At 43.9% G+C, this 20,901-nt stretch overlaps 1 protein-coding gene across 1 annotated transcript in view; it reads right to left on the minus strand.

The window, feature by feature from the left end:
- Positions 1 to 20,901, minus strand: part of LOC143961524 (alpha-2,8-sialyltransferase 8F-like) — a 49,906-nt gene that overhangs the window by 11,785 nt on the left and 17,220 nt on the right. Inside the window, exon 4 of the mRNA XM_077470819.1 lies at positions 4,247 to 4,391. Within this exon, the coding sequence (XP_077326945.1) occupies positions 4,247 to 4,391 (145 nt within the window). The remainder of the gene's footprint in view (positions 1 to 4,246; positions 4,392 to 20,901) is intronic.

Consider the following 20,901-nt stretch of genomic DNA (forward strand, 5'->3'; position numbering starts at 1 on the left):
TGTCTAGTCTATAAACTGGGTGTAAAATTTAATAAATGGCTCTATATGTAGGATATATCTGGACTATAAACCAGAGGCTCTGGATGGACAGTTTGATAAATGATTTTATATTTAGGATGTAGCCAGTCTATAAACCAGAGGCTCTGGATGGAGAGTTGGATAAATGATTCTATATTTAGGATGTAGCCAGTCTATAAACCAGAGGCTCTGGAAGGACAGTTGGATAAATAGTTCTACATTTAGGATGTGTCCGATCTATAAACCAGAGGCTCTGGATGGACAGTTGGATAAATAGTTCTACATTTAGGATGTGTTCGATCTATAAACCAGAGGCTCTGGAAGGACAATTGGATAAATAGTTCTACATTTAGGATGTGTCCGATCTATAAATCAGAGGCTCTGCATGGACAGTTGGATAAATAGTTCTACATTTAGGATCTGTCCGATCTATAAACCAGAGTCTCTGGATGGACAGTTGGATAAATGGCTCTATATTTAGTATGTATCTGGTCTATAAACCAGAGGCTCTGGATGGACAGTTGGATACATAGCTCTATATTCAAGACGTATCTGATCTATAAACCTGAGGCTCTGGATGGACAGTTGGATAAATGGCTAAATATTTAGGATGTGTCTAGTCTATAAACTGGGTGTAAAATTTAATAAATGGCTCTATATGTAGGATATATCTGGACTATAAACCAGAGGCTCTGGTGGACAGTTGGATAAATGGCTCTATATTTAGGATGTATCTGCTCTATAAACCAGAGGCTCTAGGTGGACAATTGGATAAATGGTTCTATATTTAGGATGTATCTGCTCTATAAACCAGAGGCTGTGGGTGGACAGTTGGATAAATGGTTCTACATTTAGGATGTATCTGGTCTATAAACCACAGGTTCTGGATGGACAGTTGAATCATTGGTTCTTTATTTAGGATGCATTGGGTATTTAAACCAGAGGCTCTGTATGAGCAGTTGGATGGTTCTATATTGAGGATGTACTGTATCTGGTCTATAACCAGAGGCTCTGGATGGAGAGTTGGATAAATGATTCTATATTTAGGATGTGTCCGATCTATAAACCAGAGGCTCTGGAAGGACAGTTGGATAAATAGTTCTACATTTAGGATGTGTCCGATCTATAAACCAGAGGCTCTGGATGGACAGTTGGATAAATGGCTCTATATTTAGTATGTATCTGGTCTATAAACCAGAGGCTCTGGGTGGACAGTTGGATACATAGCTCTATATTCAAGACGTATCTGATCTATAAACCTGAGGCTCTGGATGGACAGTTGGATAAATGGCTAAATATTTAGGATGTGTCTAGTCTATAAACTGGGTGTAAAATTTAATAAATGGCTCTATATGTAGGATATATCTGGACTATAAACCAGAGGCTCTGGATGGACAGTTGGATAAATGGCTCTATATTTAGGATGTATCTGCTCTATAAACCAGAGGCTCTGGGTGGACAATTGGATAAATGGCTCTATATTTAGGATGTATCTGCTCTATAAACCAGAGGCTCTGGATGGACAGTTGGATAAATGGCTCTATATTTAGGATGTATCTGCTCTATAAACCAACAGCTCTGGATAGACACCACAAAGTCACTAAGGAGTTAAACCTAATCATATAATTAATGAGCGTTTAAATCATTACAATAAAAGTAATTTGTGATAAAAGAAATAGGATATCCAACAAGGTAATACTATACAATCAATAAAGATTAGACAGCCACAGTCCACAGCCAGATATGAATGACAGCAACATTGAGTTTGCTTTATGTCTTTATCTTTGTTAGAATTGGATTAAAACAATGTCCCTTTAGATGATTGTACTGTTCACTTTGCTGCCGACATTATCTGACTCACAGAAATCCACAGGTTGTCCAAAATGTACAAACACATGGACTACCATTGATACAATCACAAGTCATTTATTTCCATGCAGTCAGTTCAGTGGTCGCTGGTGCTCAATATTTGGGGGGGCGGCAACCTTGAGATGGAGATGGATGGGAAGGGTCGGCCTTACCTTAGGAGATATCGAGGACAAGGGGTAGGGCTGCTGCTCCTCGCTTTAGCTGTGGGAAGAGCTGGGGATTCTCCTCCTGGGCGGGGCCGTTGCTCCACCTCCCGGCCGAACAGTAAGTGAGTCCTAAGACTCCCTGGCCAATCGGGTCTCAGGACCCACTTCCTAATTGGCCTGGAGGTGAATCAGGAACAATAATTTGTTATTGTCACAACTGGGTGGGCTTGGGGCTCAGTGCTTTGTGGCCCTAGCTCACCCTTTTTTAAGCCAATTAGAGCTTCAGGCTCTAATCATGTGCTTCCAAAAAAAAAACCCTGTTGGACGTCCTGCATGGAGATTAGGGCCCAGAGGCATGGATTGGGGGGGGGGGGGGGCAGCTTCCCTTTGCGCCTAATGGATGGACTGACACTATCTCAGTTAAAGATTCCTGCCTATGACAGTGTTTTATATTGCCATCCAATATAACTTTTTCCCAAAGGTAAAGGATCATTTTAAAGGGGTAGTAACGTCAGAAGGTTTTTTGCATATGTATTAAGATAAAAAGCCTTCTGTGTGGAGCAGCCCCCCTCAGCCCTTCTAATACTTACCTGAGCCCCATCTCTGTCCAGCGATGTCCACGAGTGACTCTCTCTTCTGATTGGCTGAGACACAGTAGCGGTGCCATTGGCTCCAGCTGCTGTCAATCAAATTCAGTTAGCCACCAAAGCAACTCTCTGACTGTGCAAGAAGTCATTAATTAGTGGCAGCATTACTACCACTACCAGTAAATTACAGCCTCACTCTCCATACTGTGGTTGCTGGGATGCTGCCTGCTCAGCAGTCATTTATAGAATGGCTCTGTGCCGGTATAAAGTGACTCCCTCAGGTTGTGACATCATCACAACCTGGCCAACCAAGCAGCCAAAGAGTCGGAACCCAGAAGAAAGACCATCAAAAGATGGCAGCTCCCTTGACTGACAGGAGCACTGGCAGTGCAGTGCTGGAAGGGATCACTAGCCAGGTAAGTCTGTCATAACATGCTAAGAACATTATGGCTAAAACCTCCTGGGGCCTATTTAAAAAAAAAATTGGGCGATGATTTGATTCCACTTTAACAATCCCCTGTCCAGCAGTGAATTGGTCTGTAAATATGTCATTGATGTCAGGGCTGAGCTCAGCCCTTCCTTCTCTGGGCTGGCCGCTCAGCTCTTGGCTAATTGCCAGCTCCTCTCTTTACACACTTACTCAACTGTTGATGATATCCTGCTTGTCAGTCCTGCCTACTTAAGCCATCCAGTCCAGAGGAGCTCTGCCTTTGCCTTGTTCACATCACAGAAACTATCTGTGTTCCTGTTCAAGACTTGCTTTACTGATATCCCTTCTGACTCCAGATCCTGTTTGCTGTTCCACTACATTGATCCCTGACTTCTGGCTCGGCTGACTATCCGTTCCGGTTACTGAACTTTGGCTATGTTTTGACTATGTTTGTTCTTTTTACTTTTATTATTAAACAAGTGTGATTTAACTGTACTTCTGTTTAGGCCTGGTTTCATGGTTTCTGACAATTGGTTTCTAGGTTGCCAGAGACTTCTAGCGTCCTAGCAACCACCATCTTGCTGTAAATGATAGCATTGAAGCTTTGCTGTCACTTGTAGCAAGAGAACCCGATAGAACACCTTTGGGATGAATTAGAGCGGAGACTTGAGACAGGCCTTCTCATCTAATATAAGTGTCTGACCTCACAAATGCGCTTCTGGAAGAATGGTCAAACATTCCCATAGAAACACTCCTAAATCTTGTGGACGGCCGTCCCTGAACAGTTGAAGCTGTTATAGCTGCAAAGGGTGGGCCAACTCAATATTGAACCCTACGGACTAAGACAACATTAACTTTCATGTGCGTTTAAAGGCAGGCGTCCCAATACTTTTTACAATACTGGTGTCCCAATACTAAATTACAATATAGTATAATTTTATTGCAAAAAAAATTGGATTTTTACATGTAGGGGAGGAATGCCAGAATTGGCGTGGGCTTGAAGTGATTAAACATTTTTTATTTATATTGATACATATCCCCCCATCAAAAAGTACATGTGTGGAAGCTGTAGTAAGCACTTTAATGTTCTCCTTTTTTCCTGATGCCCAATCTTTCTCACACACTTTAAATAGCAGCTGTGAAAACTGTGTGTAAAAACGGACTTTACCTTTAGGAAATTGCACTTCTGCACTCACCTCTGGTAAGAGACTGTGAAGGCTTTCCGTAACATTTCTGAGCTTTTTGTTCTGTGGTTCATACTGAATGACTTGTCCCAGCAGAGTGTTCTCCTGTGTCATAACCAACGAGTAGGAAGCATTGCAACATGTCTGGAAATTTGTCCTATGCAAGATGTGAAAATAGATATTAAATCCTGAGCGTTACAATCATTGAATGTACAAGTTGAGCTGCCTATATTTGAAAGTGAACCCTATGAGAACTGTCACATGTGCTGACATGTGTTTTAAGACAGCAAGCTTTAGGATTGTACTCCTAATTGACTACTAATGCCCATACACACGATTGGACTATCCGGCGGACTTTGCAGTGGCGGTCCACTGGACTTTCTGAACGAGCGGACTTGCACACACACGACCATACACGAACTGACTTTCTGGTGGTCAAGGTCCGGCAGACAATCCGCTCGTCTGTGTGCTAGTCCACTAGTCAGGTACGACGGGACTAGAGAAGCTAGTCAATGTGGCCGCCTCCATCAGTGAGATTTACACCTTGCGAGCCCCGTCGACTGGTATGTATTTTAAGGGTAACCCCTACGCCGAAAAACAGTGTGGGGGTCCCCCCAAAGTCCATACCAGACCCTTATCCGGGCACACAGCCCGGCTGGTCAGGAAAGGGGTGGGGATGAGCGAGCGCCCCCTCCTGAAACGTACCAGGCCGCATGTCCTCAATATGGAGGGTGTGTGCTTTGGGGAACAGTAAGTGCAATCTGCCCAGCTCAGACTGGCAAACACCATTGGAGGTGCTCCGCTGAATCAATAAACGCTTATTGAAGTTCCATTGGCATTGGAAGCAGGAATCCATACTTAAGAAAGATTGCGGTGATGACACTGTCAAAGATTTTGAGCCAGAATCTTACCAGTGGTTTTAGGTGGTACAACTGACTTTTGATGGCACTGAAGGCTCTGCATGCCTTGTCTTTTACTCTATGGAGGAGGTAAGTTCAGGGACATTGTAAGGTTATAGGGGGTCAGTTCAGCTAGAGGATAGATAAGTCCACCGTTTCATACATTCCTCTTAATCTATGACATACTATATATGGTGAACTATCAGGGTCCAAAGAAACCCCTGCAAATTGGCTGAGTCAACCTATTTACTCTTAGTCTGGATTCCCTACTCCCTTATCATTCCACTGCCACAGGCAACAATACCACCTGGTGACAGAAGAGAGAGGTACATCAAATCCAAAGTTAGGGAAAAAGCCAGTGAATCCTCTACCAATCATATGGGATTCACCTATCAATCATAGGGGATCGTTACCACCTAGAAAGCTAAATTTGTTATATGTTAATTTTTTTGTTTTTGTAGCTTGTGGTGAATTATAATTAGAGCCAAGCAAAATGTAGTTGGTGATATGCCGGACAAAGTGGAACAGCGAGCCATGATTAACCACTTCCCGCCCGGCCTATAGCAGAATGACGGCCGGTCGGTGGTTTCGTTATCCTGACTGGGCCTCATATGATATCCTTCAGGATAACATGCCGCCGCGCGCCCGTGGGGGCGTGCATCGTGACGATCGGTGGAGCATATCAGTCTGACACACCGCTACACTGATCCCGGCAAAGAACATCCAGCGGAGGCTCTTTACCATGTGATCAGCCGTGTCCAATCACAGCTGGTCACAATGTCAACAGGAAAAGCCGGTGATCGTTTGTCAGACGCGAATAGAGGAGAGCTGATCAGCAGCTCTCCTGACAGGGGGGGTCTGTGCTGATTGTTTATCAGTGCAGCCCCCCCTCAGATGCCCACACTGGACCACCAGGGACTCCACTAGGACCACCAGGGATGTGGGCAACATGTGGATGGCCAGGTATGTACCCCCAAATGGGCACTGACTGGCACCATCATGTACCAATCAGGGTCATCAGTGTCACCCATCACCCAGCAATGCCACCCATCAGTGTCGTCAGTGCCACCCATCAGTGTCCAGCAGTACCACCTATCAGTGCCAATCCATGCCCATCAGTGCCTACCTATCAGTGCCCATCCATACCACCTATTCATGCCACCCATAAGTACCCATCAGTGCAACCCAAAAGAACCCATCAGTGCCGCCTATGAGTGCCCATCAGTGACACCTATGAGTGCCCATCAGTGACACCTATGAGTGCCCATCAGTGCTACATACCAGTGCCACCTATCAGTGCCCATCAATGCCACCTATCAGTGCCCATCATCAGTGCCCATCAGTGCCACCTCATCAGTACCACCTCATTGGTGCCACCTCATTGGTGCCCATCAGTGCCGCCTTATCAGTGCACGTCAGTGCAGCCATATCAGTGCCTGTCATTGAACAAGAAAACGTACTTATTTACAAAAAAATTAACAGAAACAAAGAAAAACTTGTTTTTTTTTCAAAATTTTCTGGCTTTTTTTATTTGTCGCACAAAAATAAAAAATTGCAGATGTGATCAAATACCACCAAAAGAAAGCTCTATTTGTGGGAACAAAATGATAAAAAAATTGTTTGGGTATAGTGTTGTATGACCGCGCAATTGTCATTCAAATTGCTACAGAGCTGAAAGCTGAAAATTGGCTTGGTCAGGAAGGTGTCTAAGTGCCCCCCAGTATTGGTGTGGTTAATGGATGAATGTTGCGCCTTACCCTTTTTAACGGGTGAGTGATGAAGCATAATGAGAATTGCTAAAGCGCGGACACTGCAATATATGTACCACCCCTTCCGTTCTACAGACTTGCCCTGAAAAAAAGTGAGATCACTAGATTTCTTGTACCGGATCCCCCAAGAAATCTAGTGATCTCCCCTTTTTTCAGGGCAAAGGATTTTTTTCCTTGCAGTAGATGCTACACATTTAGAAATACAAGATGGAATGGCTAAAAATGCACTCATTTTATCTCCAATAAAGAGTACACCATTAAATATGTTATTTTGTGTAGAACGGAAGGGGTGGTATATAAATTGCAGTGTTCTTGTTCACTGCAATATATTGGCAGAATGAAACGACCTATGTGGAAGCGTATACAAGAGCATATACAGAACATCAGAAATGGCTTCCCCAAACACAGCGTATCACGTCATTTTGCATTACATCACAGTAAAGACCCCTCTTGTTTAAATTTTTGGGCTACAGAAAATTATAACCCCCATTGGAGGGGTTACAAAAATTAATCCAGATGGAATTTTGAAATGGGCACTTTATCACCGACGGGTCTGAATATTGATTTTGATTTGAATTGTTTTATTTCAGATTTTTTGTAGGTTTTTTTTTTTTTTTTTTTTTAATCTCCTTTGTGATTGTCTAGGGTAGTAATACAAATTTTTTTACCAGTAGAGGGATTAACAAGTGTCCCAATAATTATTCTGATCATGACCACTAGGGGGAGTTCGATTAGAATTGCAATAATTGTTAGCATGTGGGTAATTTTAATGCTGACCACTAGATGGGGCACGAATAAATGATCTATCTATCATGATGTGGGTAATCCCAATGACGGCCACTGGAGGGAGTGCTCTAATAGAGTTCTTATGTCCAGTTTTTATTTTTTATTTTTTTAATGTTTTTAATCATTTTAATATAAAATCTATTGTGTATTAAGTATAATATTATTAAATCTTAGTGTATAAATAAGCGCTGAATGGAATGATGACCTGCTGACAACTGAAGTTACTATGGCGAACAGTACGCCGGTGTCCTGTCACATAGTGTCCCCCATCGGATAGTGTCCGCTGTGTACTGTGCATGCGCAGTACACAGGATAACCACATTCCGAAAATAGCCGAAGATGAATGGCACCTGCACCATGAGTCCAGGTTCTAGCCCCACCATCCAAGTGGACATAGAGTTAGAATAAAAAGAGCCGAGCGCAGCCCTCTAATATGTGCAGCCCTATGTCCACTTGGACGGTGGGGCTTGGATCTCAACTCACGGCACAGGTGCCGTTCATCTTCGGAGATTTTCTGAATCTCTTTCTGCTCTGTACTGCGCAAGCGCTGGCCGGACTCTATATGTCAGAACACCGGCAATAGTATAAGAACTGTGTTCGGCGAGTCACGTGGCTACCCTTGAAAAAGTCACGCGACATGTGACGCAACGCGTCGGGAGGCGGAGCCAGTGACGACATGGAACGTCAATGTCAGCCCAGCAGTTGCTGTGTGAAGAGCGGTGTCACAACTGACCATTTTTTCAAAGGGCTGAAATCCTTTTCATCAATGCGAGTGGATACAATTCATTCTTTAGAGTTATATCATTTACAACACTGCGCAATGATGCGTTTTCTTTTCATTCTATTCCATGTGATCCATCATCTTAACGGTGAATATGAGTGGAGCAGCAAGCAAGTTTAATAGCTTGAGTTTGGACATTTATCTTTTGCAGGACTGATCTGGCACACCGGCGGGGATCTATATGTATATATTTGTCTAATACTATTCTTATTAAGACCGATATATATATATATATATATATATATACCCGATGACCTTGCCTCTTATGCCTATATAAGTCGCCGTGCGTCATGTCCACGGCATTACAGCGGGAGAGAGCGTTGTGTCAACATTGGAAGAAAAGAAGAAGGAAGAAGAAGAAGACAGCAACGATGAAGGAAAAAGCCACGCTCCTCCGCTAGCAAAATGGCAGCAAAGATCAGAAGATAGCGGATTAACCCAGCGAGAAGAACCGGAAAGCCTGGAGAAGTCTGAAGAAGATCCCCAAAGTCGGAAGAAGATCCCCAGACGGCGACGACAAAGGAGAAAGCCGGTGCTCCTCCGCTAGCAAAAGAGCAGAAGATAGCGGAGGAGCCCGGCGAGAAGAACCGGAAAGCGCGGAGTCGGAAGTTGGAAGAAGACCCCCAGATCTGCCTAATAAACTAATAAACCGGTGTAGTGTGTTTTTTTATTGACACTTTTTCCCTCAGGTGAATGGGTAGTGGTACAATGTACTCCATAATCATACACATAGGGTGGGGGGCCAGGATCTGGGGGTCCCCTTATTCCAATTGGGGTCCCGGATTCCGATAAGTCCCCTGCCCGCAGACCCCGACAACCAATGGTCAGGGCTATCCTCATCAACATGGGGAGAAGGTGCTTTGGGGTAGGGGGGCTCGCTCATTCCCACCCCCTTTTCTGACTGACCTGCCAGGCTGCGTGCTCGGATAAGGGTCAGGTATGGACTTTGGGGGGACCCCCACACCATTTTTCAGCATAGGGAGGTAGAGCCGATGGAGGCGGCGAGATTGATTTCCTTCTCTAGTCCCGTCGTACCTGAAGTCATGTTCAAAATGAACGGACTTTAGTCCGTGTGTGGGCAAGTCCGTTCATTTGTAAAGTCCGGCGGACCAGCATACATACGCATGGATTGTCTGCTCGAAAGCCAAGTCCGGCGGACAATTTTGAGTCATGTCTTCTTTCTTTTTGGGAAGAAAAAGTCCGCTGGAGCCCACACACGATCGAATTGTCCAGCGGACTCTGGTCCACTGGACTAAGTCCACCGGATAGTCCGATCGTGTGTACGGGGCATCACTCAGCCACAGCAGCCAGGGAAAGTGACAGTCAGACCCAGAAGGGACAATTTGCACATAACTTCTGGGTTCTTAGTAGGAAGGGGAGATTGGCAAATGGACCGGTCTCTCTCTCTCTCTCTCCTTTACTGGGTGGCACCAGTAAAGTCCTGAGTCATTGGGGTTCACAATAAAGCTTGCATCATGCTCATCTACCATCCAATGAAGCTAAAGGAGTGCAAATTGTGCCAGACCCAGGAGGAACAATTTGCACATAAAAGTAAAGTAGTAAAGGGAGATCAGCAAATGGACATTCACACGGCTCTATCTCCTTTACCCGACAGCACCCACCATGCCTGTCCTTTGTCAATGGGGTTCACAATAAAGCTTGCATGGTGCTCATCTACCCTCCAATGAAGCTAAAGGAGTGAAAATTGTGCCAGACCCAGAAGGGACAATTTGCACATCACTTACATATTCTTAGGAGGATAGGGAGATCTGCAAATGGACATTCACAGGTCTCTCTCTCTCCTTTACTCGACGGCACCCACCATGCCTATCTAGGGTGAATGGGGTATACAATAAAGCTTGCATGGTGCTCATCTACCATCCAGTGAAGCTAAAGGAGTGAAAATTGTGCTAGACCCAGAAGGGACAATTTGCACATCACTTCCATATTCTTAGTAGGAAAGAGAGATTGGCAAATGGACATTCACAGGTCTCTCTCACTCTCCTCTACCTGGCTGCACCTGCCATTCTGGTTCCAGGTCATTGGGGTTCACAAGTTTTCAACTTGCTCAACTGCCCTCCAATGAAGCTAATGAAGTTCATATCGTACCAGACAAAGAAGGGAAGATTTGCACTTCACTTCAAGGTTCTTAAAAGGAAGGTAAGATCAGCAGATGGACATTCACAGGTCTATCTCACTAGTCTACCTAGTGGCACCTGCCATGCCTATCCCATTGTCATTGGGGTTCACATTGAGGCTGGGTTCACAATAATGCGTATTGGATGTGGGTTTCTCCGCATCCAATTAGCATGACAGGAGAGTGTGACCGGCTCTCAATGAAGCCTGTTCACACAGCTACGGGGCGGTCGCGGAACGGAGTGCAGAAGGGTCCTGTGCGCCTTTGGCTCAGTTTCAGGTCCGAATTCAGGCAAAAATTCAGGCCTGATTTGTCAGACCCCCGTTGCAAGCCATGACTGAAGACAGTGTGAACCCAGGTCTAAGTAATGCAACCGCAGATTTTTTTGGCCATGTCCTTGAATCACTGAACCCAAGCAGATTTGCTCATCACTTCAGGTCACATGACCCGCAAAAGCTTAGCGTTAAGCAGTGAGAACTCCATAGGACACTATAAGCTCCATGACGGGGCCTTACTTTTATGAATGGGCTGCAAAATGCAACACAGAATATAACAGAAATAGTGATAATTAATGAGCCCCTCTAGGTCATTCAGTTACCAGTTACATGTACTCACAGTACAGTTAAAAAAAAGGATCGCGGGTCAATTTGGAGGAGTTGTTGTGGGAGCAGAATTTACGGAGTTTAATCATTAGCAACAATAATGAGATTGATTCAGATCAATCAATATTTACAGATGTCATTACCAAATCTTATTTTATTGGAGCAGAGGCTCACTTCTGATATCAGGTATAATGAACTCAGCTATTTTCTTGTGTAGAAGTAATTACCATGAGGTTTTATTGCCGCAATTCCCCGGCTCTTCCCGGAATAAGATAATTATTTATGATGCATTTGTTTGAACTGAAATCACTATCCATAAGCCAAATAAGTTGAACAAAGTTTGCCTTCCCCACAACCCTGGGCTGTGGTTTCGAGGGTCTGCGGGGCATATCAGAGTCTGGAAGGCCCCCAGATTCCGCCCCCCACAGTGTGAATGAATATGGGGTACATAGTACCTTTACCCGTTCACCAAAAAAGTGTCAACATAATAAAAACACAGAGACAGTTTTTAACAATTTACTAAAAAATAAAAAAACAGTGTCCCCGATGTAGATCCATCATCAATCACGACGCTCACCACACCACCGACCCGCCGTGAAGGTAAACCCCTGAATGGCTGGTTTCCCATTCGACAGTTGTTATAAAGGTAAGGGCATGGCCACCTGCCAGCTTCACCTGGTGGCGCGGCCACCTGCCAGCGGCATCTGGTGGCGCCGCCACCCTTGTAACGTCACCAATCGGTGACTACTTATTGACACCTTTTTTGGTGAATGGGTAGGGGTACCATGTACCCCATACTCATTCACACAGGGGAGGTTTTGAATTTGAGGACCCTTCATTAAAGGGGGCTTCTATATTCCAATAAGCTTTCCGCAGCCCAGGGTTGTGGGGAAGAGACCCTTGTCCCCAAGGTGCTTTGGGGTGTCATAAAGCGCCCCCCCCCCATGTTGAGGGCATGTGGCCTGGTATGGTTTAAGAGGGGGGGGGCGCTTGCTCATCTCCCACTTTCCTGACCTGCCAGGCTGCATGCTCGGAAAAGAGTCTGGTATGGATTTGGGGGGGCTGGGTTTTTTTGGTGTGGGGGTTCCCATTTACATCCATTTGAGATCTGAAAGAGGGGGATCCCATGGGGTTTCTTTTTTTAAATAGCCGGCTGCCGGCAATTGCAACCGCGAGTCAAATGTGATTTGACTCTTTTTTTCTGTAGAAATTTAATTTTTTTCTGCAGTATGTTCTATACATGCTACAGATGCGCCACTTCACAGGTAGACTAAGGGGAACCCCCAAGCACTATGTTTAGAGAAATTTTACATTTTTATTGTTGCACTTTAAGCATCATTAACCGGTTCCCGACCAGCGCACGCCGACAGAATGGCACGGGCAGGCATATTGGCGTACAGGTCCGTCCAATCTCTAATGCCGCCCTGCTGTGCTGGTCGGGACCCCCGTGAGTCCGGTTGCAGGTCCCGCGGACTCGATCGCCACGGGCATACCCGCGATCATCTCACGGGGCGGCTGAACTGAGAGATGCCGTTGTAAACAGCATTTCCCCATTCTGCCTAGCAACTAGTGTGATTGGAGCAGAGATCAGTGTTCACTAAATGAAAGCCCAGCCCCCAACAGTTAGTAACGCCCCTAGGAACACTTAACCCCTACACTGCCACCCACTGGTTAACCCCTTTATTGCCAGTGTCATTAACACAAGAATCACTGCATTTATATAGCAGTGATTGCTGTATAAATGACAATGGTCCCAAAAATGTGTCAAAAATGTCCGAGGTGTCCGCCATAATGTCGCAGTCACAATAGAAATCGCTGATCGCCGCGATTACTAGTAAAAAAAAAATATTAATAAAAATGCCATAAAACTATCCCCTATTTTATAAACGCTATAACTTTTGCGCAAACCAATCAATAATCGCTTATTGCAATTTTTTTTTACCGAAAATATGTAGAAGAATACGTATCGGCCTAAACTGAGGGAAAAAAAAATGTTTTTTTATATATTTTTGGGGATATTTCTTATAACAAAAAGTAAAAAATAATGCCTTTTTATCAAAATTGTCGCTCTATTTTTGTTTATAGCGCAAAAAATAAGAACCCAGTGGTGATCAAATACCACCAAAAGGAAGCTCTATTTGTGGGAAAAAAAGGAAGTCAATTTTGTTTGGGAGCCACATGACACGAATGCGCAATTGTCAGTTAAAGTGACGCTGTGCCGAATCGCAAAAAGTGGTCTGGTCTTTGACCAGCAAAATGGTCCGGGGTTGAAGTGGTTAAAACAACTGCTCCTAAAAAAAATATTTTTTTTTGCATTGATAAATATCCCCCAGGGCAATACTCAGACTCCCCATTTTATGGCTAATTACTTGCATATAAGCCTTCAAAATGGGCACTTTGGAATTCCCATGTTCAACTCCCATAGACTTCAATGGAGTTCAATGTTTGTGGGGGAAACTTTTCTCCTGTTTGAGAGTTCTCCTGCAAACCAAACAGGGGTGTGTTCGGCCCATCTCTAATCACCAGGTGAAAATAAAGGAAGAAAGGTCTGGAAAAAGAAAACTTTTTAAAACTTTAGAAATTTAGGGATTTCTTACACTTGCGATGCCCCATAAAGAGCATTCTGTATTGGTCATTCATCAGAGGGCATTTATCGGGCGATGAAGAGGCATTGTTGCCTCCTCACCACTTGTTTTAACCCCAAAAAACCTGCACCACATGTTTGCGTGTTGCACACCATTGCGGGGCAATAACGGCATGGCCTCATTCAGGTGAATTGGTTGCATGTGATGGGCAATATTGCCCCCCCCCCCCATTGACTAATTTGTTTTTCTTTAGAAATGTAATTTTAGCTGCAGCATGTTCTGTAAATCCCACAGATGCGCCACTTTACAGGCAGACTAAGGGGACCCCCAGGCACTATAGTTAAAGGAATTTTTCATTTTTATTGTTCATTTAAAGTGGGAACCCCACTTTAACCACTTGCCAACCTCCTTACACAGATATACTGGCTGCGCAAACCAACACACCTGTACATCAGTCCGCGCATGAGATAGTGTGGACGACCACCTGCTACACACCGAGGGACCTTGCTTGCGGCTCCAGCGGACTCGATGTCTGCCGGCGACGGTACAGAGAGGCGGAACGGGGATCTGCCTATGTAAACAAGGTGAATCCCCATTCTGACAGAGAACAACTCTGAGATCTGCTGTTCCTAGTGATCTGGAACAGTGATCTCTGAGTTGTCCCAGTAAGCCCATCCCCCACACAGTTAGAACACACTAAAGGAACACAGTTAACCCCTTGATCGCCCCTTAGTCTCAACCCCTTCCCTGATGAGTGTAATTTATATATTGATCAGTGCATTTTTTTAGCACCGATAACTGTATTGGTGTCACTGGTCCCCAAAAAGTGGCAATTAGGATCAAATTTTCCGCCGCAATGTCGCAGTCCAGCTAAAAATTGCAGATCACCGCCATAAACAACAATAAAAAAGTCCCTAAATCTATTCCTTATTTTGTACACGCTATAACCTTTGCGAAAACCAATCAATATACGCTTATTGGGATTTTTTACCAAAAACATGTAGCAGAATACATATTGGCCTAAATTGATGAAGAAATTAGAATTTTTTACATTTTTATTTGGAAGTGTATTATAGCAAAATGTTAAAAAATGTATTTTTTTGTCACTCATTTTTTGTTTATAGCGCAAAAAATAAAAACCGCAGAGGTGATCAAATACCACCAAAAGTAAGCTCTATTTGTGGAAAAAAAGGGACGTCAATTTTCTTTGGGTACAGTGTCACACGTCAGTGTGTCAGTTAAATCCACTCAGTGCCGAATCGCAAAATCAAGGGGGGAATCCCTTCCAGGGCTGAAGTGGTTAAGTGAAATAATACATTTTAAAAATGCCTTTAAATATTGTGCCTAGGGGGTCCTAGTAAAGCAAAAAAATTTTTAAAAAGATTCAAATCACATAATAGATTCACGGTTGCAATTGTGTCCTGTTTATTTAAAAAAATAAAGAAAAAAACGGCGTTTATATGAATGAGTATCGGGTACATAATACCCGATACTCATTCACCAAAAAATTGGCAAAAATTTAAAAAAAACACAAGAGACAAGTTTTTGACAATTCCATAAAAAATAGTGTCCCTCGATAAAGTCCCTCATAAAGCCATCCTCAATCATGCCGATACTCATTCACCAAAAAATTGGCAAAAATTTTAAAAAAACACAAGAGACAAGTTTTTGACAATTCCATAAAAAATAGTGTCCCTCGATAAAGTCCCTCATAAAGCCATCCTCAATCATGCCGCCTGCTGACCCAAAAAATAGAAAAAAATCAAAAGCGCTTAACCTCCTGGGAGGCCTCCCGCCATATGCTTTCTCTGCGCTTTGAAATTTCTTATACAGGTGAGGGGCGGAATCACTAGGCTACGTCACGCGGTGGCACTGTCCCCTTTCTGGCATCACAGACTGGGGCATGCTGGGTCTGTAACGTCACAAGGGGTGGCGCCACCGGGTGACGTATCCGGATGGACCCGCCCCTTACCTATATAAGAAATGTTAAAGCGCAAAGGAGGCATATGGTTCGAGGCCTCCTAGGAAGCGAGAGAGTTTTTTACTTTTTTTATTCTTCGGGACGGCGGGCAGTATGATTGATGATGGATTTACATTGAGGGGCACTATTTTTTATTTTTTAATAAAGAAGTTGTCAGAAACTTGTCTCTTGTGTTTATTACTTGTTGACACTTTTTTGGTGAATGGGTATGGGCACTATGTACCCCATACTCATTCACATAGGGGGTCTGGGATAAGTTAAAGGAGGCTCCCAAATTCTGATAAGCTCACCCGCCCGCAAACCCCCGACAACCACAGCCCAGGGTTGCGCAAAAAAGAAAAAACGCAGAGGCGATCAAATACCACCAAAAGAAAGCTCTATTTATGGGGAAAAAAGGATGTAAATTTTGTTTGGGTGCAAAAAGTGCTCTGGTCAGGAGGAAGGGGGTAAATTCTTCCGAGGCTGAAGTGGTTAACTTTTAGATGTTTCCTATAATAGTAAATCTTCATTTTATTTCTTACTGAAAAATATCTAGAAAAAATATTGGAGTTAGTTAAGAGGGAAGAATGAAGATTGAAATTCCTTTAAGGAGTTTTTTTTTATTTCTCCTTTAATAGGTTTGGCAGTCCCTAGAAGAAGAAGAAGGAACCATTTATCATCATGGTGAAGGAATATGGCTCCTCTATGATTCTACTACCAACTTTCTCATTTTTAATGAACACAGAGGTTTCTTTTTGAGGGCTCCACACCAGTGTTTCTCCACCTTTTCTCAGTCAAGGCACCCTTTAAAATGATGACAATCTCGAGGCACCCCATTCTAAAATGTAAAAAATGAATGTAATAGTTTTACATAATGCGGCAACATCGACACATGTAGGACACCCAACATTAGACATGTGCAGAGTGAAATATTTCGTTTCGAAATTTCGTTTTTGTCCGAAAAATCAATTTATTTAGTTACTCCTAAAATTCGTTTTTATCTATATCGTTTTTTCGTTCAAAAATTGCATTCGTCCGAAAATCCACATGCTTTACGGTCGTATCTATCTTTGAAGGCTTATGGTGTCTGTGGAATGTAAAAGGAGATTCGACGGAGCTGCTAAACTCTATATAGCATATAGGTGGAGCATTTGACTCTGGAAATGTAAGATTGCAGTGTCGTAAAGTTTCGATGCTCCGTCGAATATTATTATAAACGTGTGTGTTTTTCGTTGCTTTGTTGAATCTCCGTCATTCATGTTGAATGAATGTTCTAAGTCTCACAGTGTCAGGTGATATCTTTTCTCTTTGTCGAATCTTTTCTCTCTATGTCGAATATTTTCTCTCTGTCGAATATTTTCTCTCTGTCGAATATTTTCTCTATATAATCTTGGACTAATAGAGGTAAGGTTAGGCACATTCGACCACAGGTTCAATAGACACAGATTGTTATTGTCAGAGTCACGTTGAATCTCCTATTCTATATCGAACTGTTGTAACAACGAAAACGAAAATCAACCCAACATTAGAGATTAAATTGTACACTACTGCCAACTAGTATTCCAGTGTTTCTCTCCATCATTCAGCTAATGTGACCCCAGTGTTGATGGGGAGAGGGGCAGGGGACGGTCAAACAAGGATGCTGTGTAGCAGTGGCAGATAGTGCTCAAAATTTTTGGGGAGGCGCAAACAAACTGAAAAATACTGAAACCCCCCCATCAATTGAAGCCTCACTGTGCCCATCAAATGCAGCCATTGTTCCCATCAAACGCAACCATTTGTGCTCATAATATGCAGCCACTTGTGCCCATCATATGCAGCCATTGTGCCCATCAAATGCAGCCATTGTACCCATCAAACGCAGCCACTTGTGACCACCAAACGCATCCATTGTGCCCATCAAACGCAGCCACTTGTGCCCATCAAATGCAGCCATTGTGCCCATCAAACGCAACCACTTGTGCTCATAATATGCAGCCACTTGTGCTCATAATATGCAGCCACTTGTGCCCATCATATGCAGCCATTGTGCCCATCAAACGCAGCCATTGTACCCATCAAACTCAGCCACTTGTGACCACCAAACGCATCCATTGTGCCCATCAAACGCAGCCACTTGTGCCCATTAAATGCAACCACTTGTACCCATAAAATGCAGCCACTTATGCCCACCAAATGCAACCACTGTGACCACCGATCACCCCCCCCCACACACACACACACTTGCGGGGTTTGCGGCTCTGGCCTGGTCTGACGTCCTGCCTCCTGGCAGGGAGGAAGGTTAGTGTGAAAATAGTGAAAATAGCAAAAATGAATTTGCTATGGTCACACAATTGGGTGGAATCAGGATTCACTCTTTGCACCCCAAGCCCACCTTATTTTAAGCCTATTAGAGCCTCTGGCTCTAATCAGGTACTTCAAAAAATACCACCCCCTCCTACCCCCACCATAGAAATCCATGCATCTGGTGTCCTGAAAGAAGCCGGGCACATGGATGGGGGGGTGGCAGCGCCTGTGCACCAATACTGTGCAGCCTGCCACTGCTGTGCAGGAGCTCAACACTGGTGGCTGTAAAGTTGAAATGGTGCACAATAAAAACCTGTGGCTATGTGTAACTAAAATGCAGGCTTGATCCATCTGCTGGCTTGTATACACTTTTGGGCAATTTTTAAGGCATTTTGCTAAGGCCACCCTGAAGAAACCGCAAGGCACCCCAAGATGCCTGGACATCCTGGTTAAAAAAGGCTGCTCTACGCCATCAATGACTTTGCCCTTGTACACACGGTCGGACATTCCGACAGAAAATGTCCGATCGGACCGTGTTGTCAGATAATCCGAGCGTGTGTGGGCTCCATCGGACTGTTTCCATCGGAATATCCGACCGACAAAGTTTTAGAGCTGGGCTATAAAATTTTCCGACAACATGATCCGATCGTTTGTAGAGAATTCCGATCGCACAAAGTGCCACGCATGCTCAGATCAAATTCCTAGACCAAAGCTATTGGCTACTAGCCTGAAGGTAGTCCTGTCGTAATTAAATAACGTCATCAAATTCTGAACGATCTGATTTTCTGACAACTTTGTCCGACCGTGTGTATGCAACACAAGTTTTGGACAAAATCTGATGGATTTTGTTGTCGGAGTGTCCGACCGTGTGTACAAGGGCTTAGACATAAAAAGCAAAGTTGTCTTCTTCATCCCAGAGTACCTTGACTGCTCACGACTAAAATTTTAGCTACCACACCTAATGCCGCGTACACACGATCGAATTGTCCGGCGTACTTAGTCCGACATACAATTCGACGGATAATACGGCGGACTTTCTACCGAACGGACTTGGACACACACGGACACACAGAAAGTCCGGCGTTTGCTAGCGCGATGACGTACAGCACATACGACGGGACTAGAAAAAGGAAGTTCAATAGCCAGTAGCCAATAGCTTCCTTTTTCGTACTTGCTTCTGAGCATGCATCATTCTTAGTCCGCCGTACTAGCATACTGACGAACGTATTGTTCGCTGAAACCCAAGTTCGACGGGAAGATTGGAGTGCAAAAATACTTTCTTAGTCAGCCGGAATTCACGATGGAAAAGTCCGCTGAAGCCCACACATGATCGAATTGTCCGCTGAAATGCATTTCGGCGGACTAAGTACGCCGGACAATCTGATTGTGTGTACGCGGCATTATAAATGGTAAGCTGCAAGATTTTTGGTTTTGGATTTAGATATGCTTTGAGAACAGATAATGCGGGTATCAGAGATTATTAACTCAATGAAACATATGCTTTTTTTTAACAAACTTATTAGAAGAGCTCTAAACACGTTTCTTTACTTCCAAAAAAATATAAAAAGTTGGTCTCTTTTAGAAGATGAGAGGGTTATAAAAAAAAAAAATTTGATGGTTCTTCAAAAATTTTCCGCAATTTTTTTTTTAAACTCTTTTTATTAAGGATACTCATACTAAACTGCAAGGTCAGTCGGACAAACTAATCACATGAAACTCTCAGACATGACCAAATACTACTCCTCCCGCCCCCTCAACATTTCCAACAAAAATCTAAAAGTGCTGAAACATTTTGAAGACCCCCTCTTATATATATATATAGATATATATATATATATATATATATATATATATATATATATATATATATATATATATATATATATATATATATATATATATATATATATAAATTATATATATACTGTATATGTGTGTGTGTTGTGGCACCCTGGCCGTGAACAGGGCTGCTCACAAATTTAGTTTGCTAGGTGGTAACTAGCCTGGCTAAATGTTAGGGTGAACCACTGACCTTTACCCTAAGGCCTCATGCACACGAGACGCAGATGAAACCTCTGTTAAAAAAAAGCTGAAACGCGCGTTTAGAAACGCGCGTTTTGCCGCGTTTGCATGTCGCGTTTAGACGCGTTTAGACGCGTTTGCGTTTAGACGCGTTTATAAAGATAACATCATGTAGACCCTCCCCAAGCTCTCAAAGCATTTTTTTTAACTATTTCTGCTATTTTGATCAGAGTGAGCAGCAGCAGCATAGAGAGCAGTTGTACACTTGCATTTGCCGTGTCACTTGCCACGGCACCTGCCACAAGTTGTGGATTGTCCACTTGCCACGTCACTTGCCACAAGTTGGGGATTGTCCACTTGCCACATCACCTGCCACGTCACCTGCCACAAATTGTGGATTGTCCACTTGCCACGTCACTTGCCACATCACCTGCCACGTCACTTGCCACAAGTTGTGGATTGTCCACTTGCCACGTCACTTGCCACAAGCTGTGGATTGTCCACTTGCCACATCACTTGCCACGTCACCTGCCACGTCACTTGCCACGTCACCTGCCACGTCACCTGCCACACGTTTTGGATTGTCCACTTGCCACGTCACTTGCCACGTCAGCTGCCACGTCACTTGCCACGAGATGTGGATTGTCCACTTTCCACGTCACCAGCCACATCACCTGCCACAAGTTGTGGATTGTCCACTTGCCGCGTCACTTGCCACTTCACCTGCCACGTCACTTGCCACGTCACCTGCCACAAGTTGTGGATTGTTCACTTGCCACGTCACCTGCCACAAGTTGTGGATTGTCCACTTGCCACGTCACTTGCCACAAGCTGTGGATT

This window comes from Lithobates pipiens, unplaced genomic scaffold (assembly GCF_037356315.1).
Source record: "Lithobates pipiens isolate NorthernLeopardFrog02 unplaced genomic scaffold, aLitPip1_a1.2 Scaffold_8, whole genome shotgun sequence".
NCBI classification, from domain to species: Eukaryota; Metazoa; Chordata; class Amphibia; order Anura; family Ranidae; genus Lithobates; species Lithobates pipiens.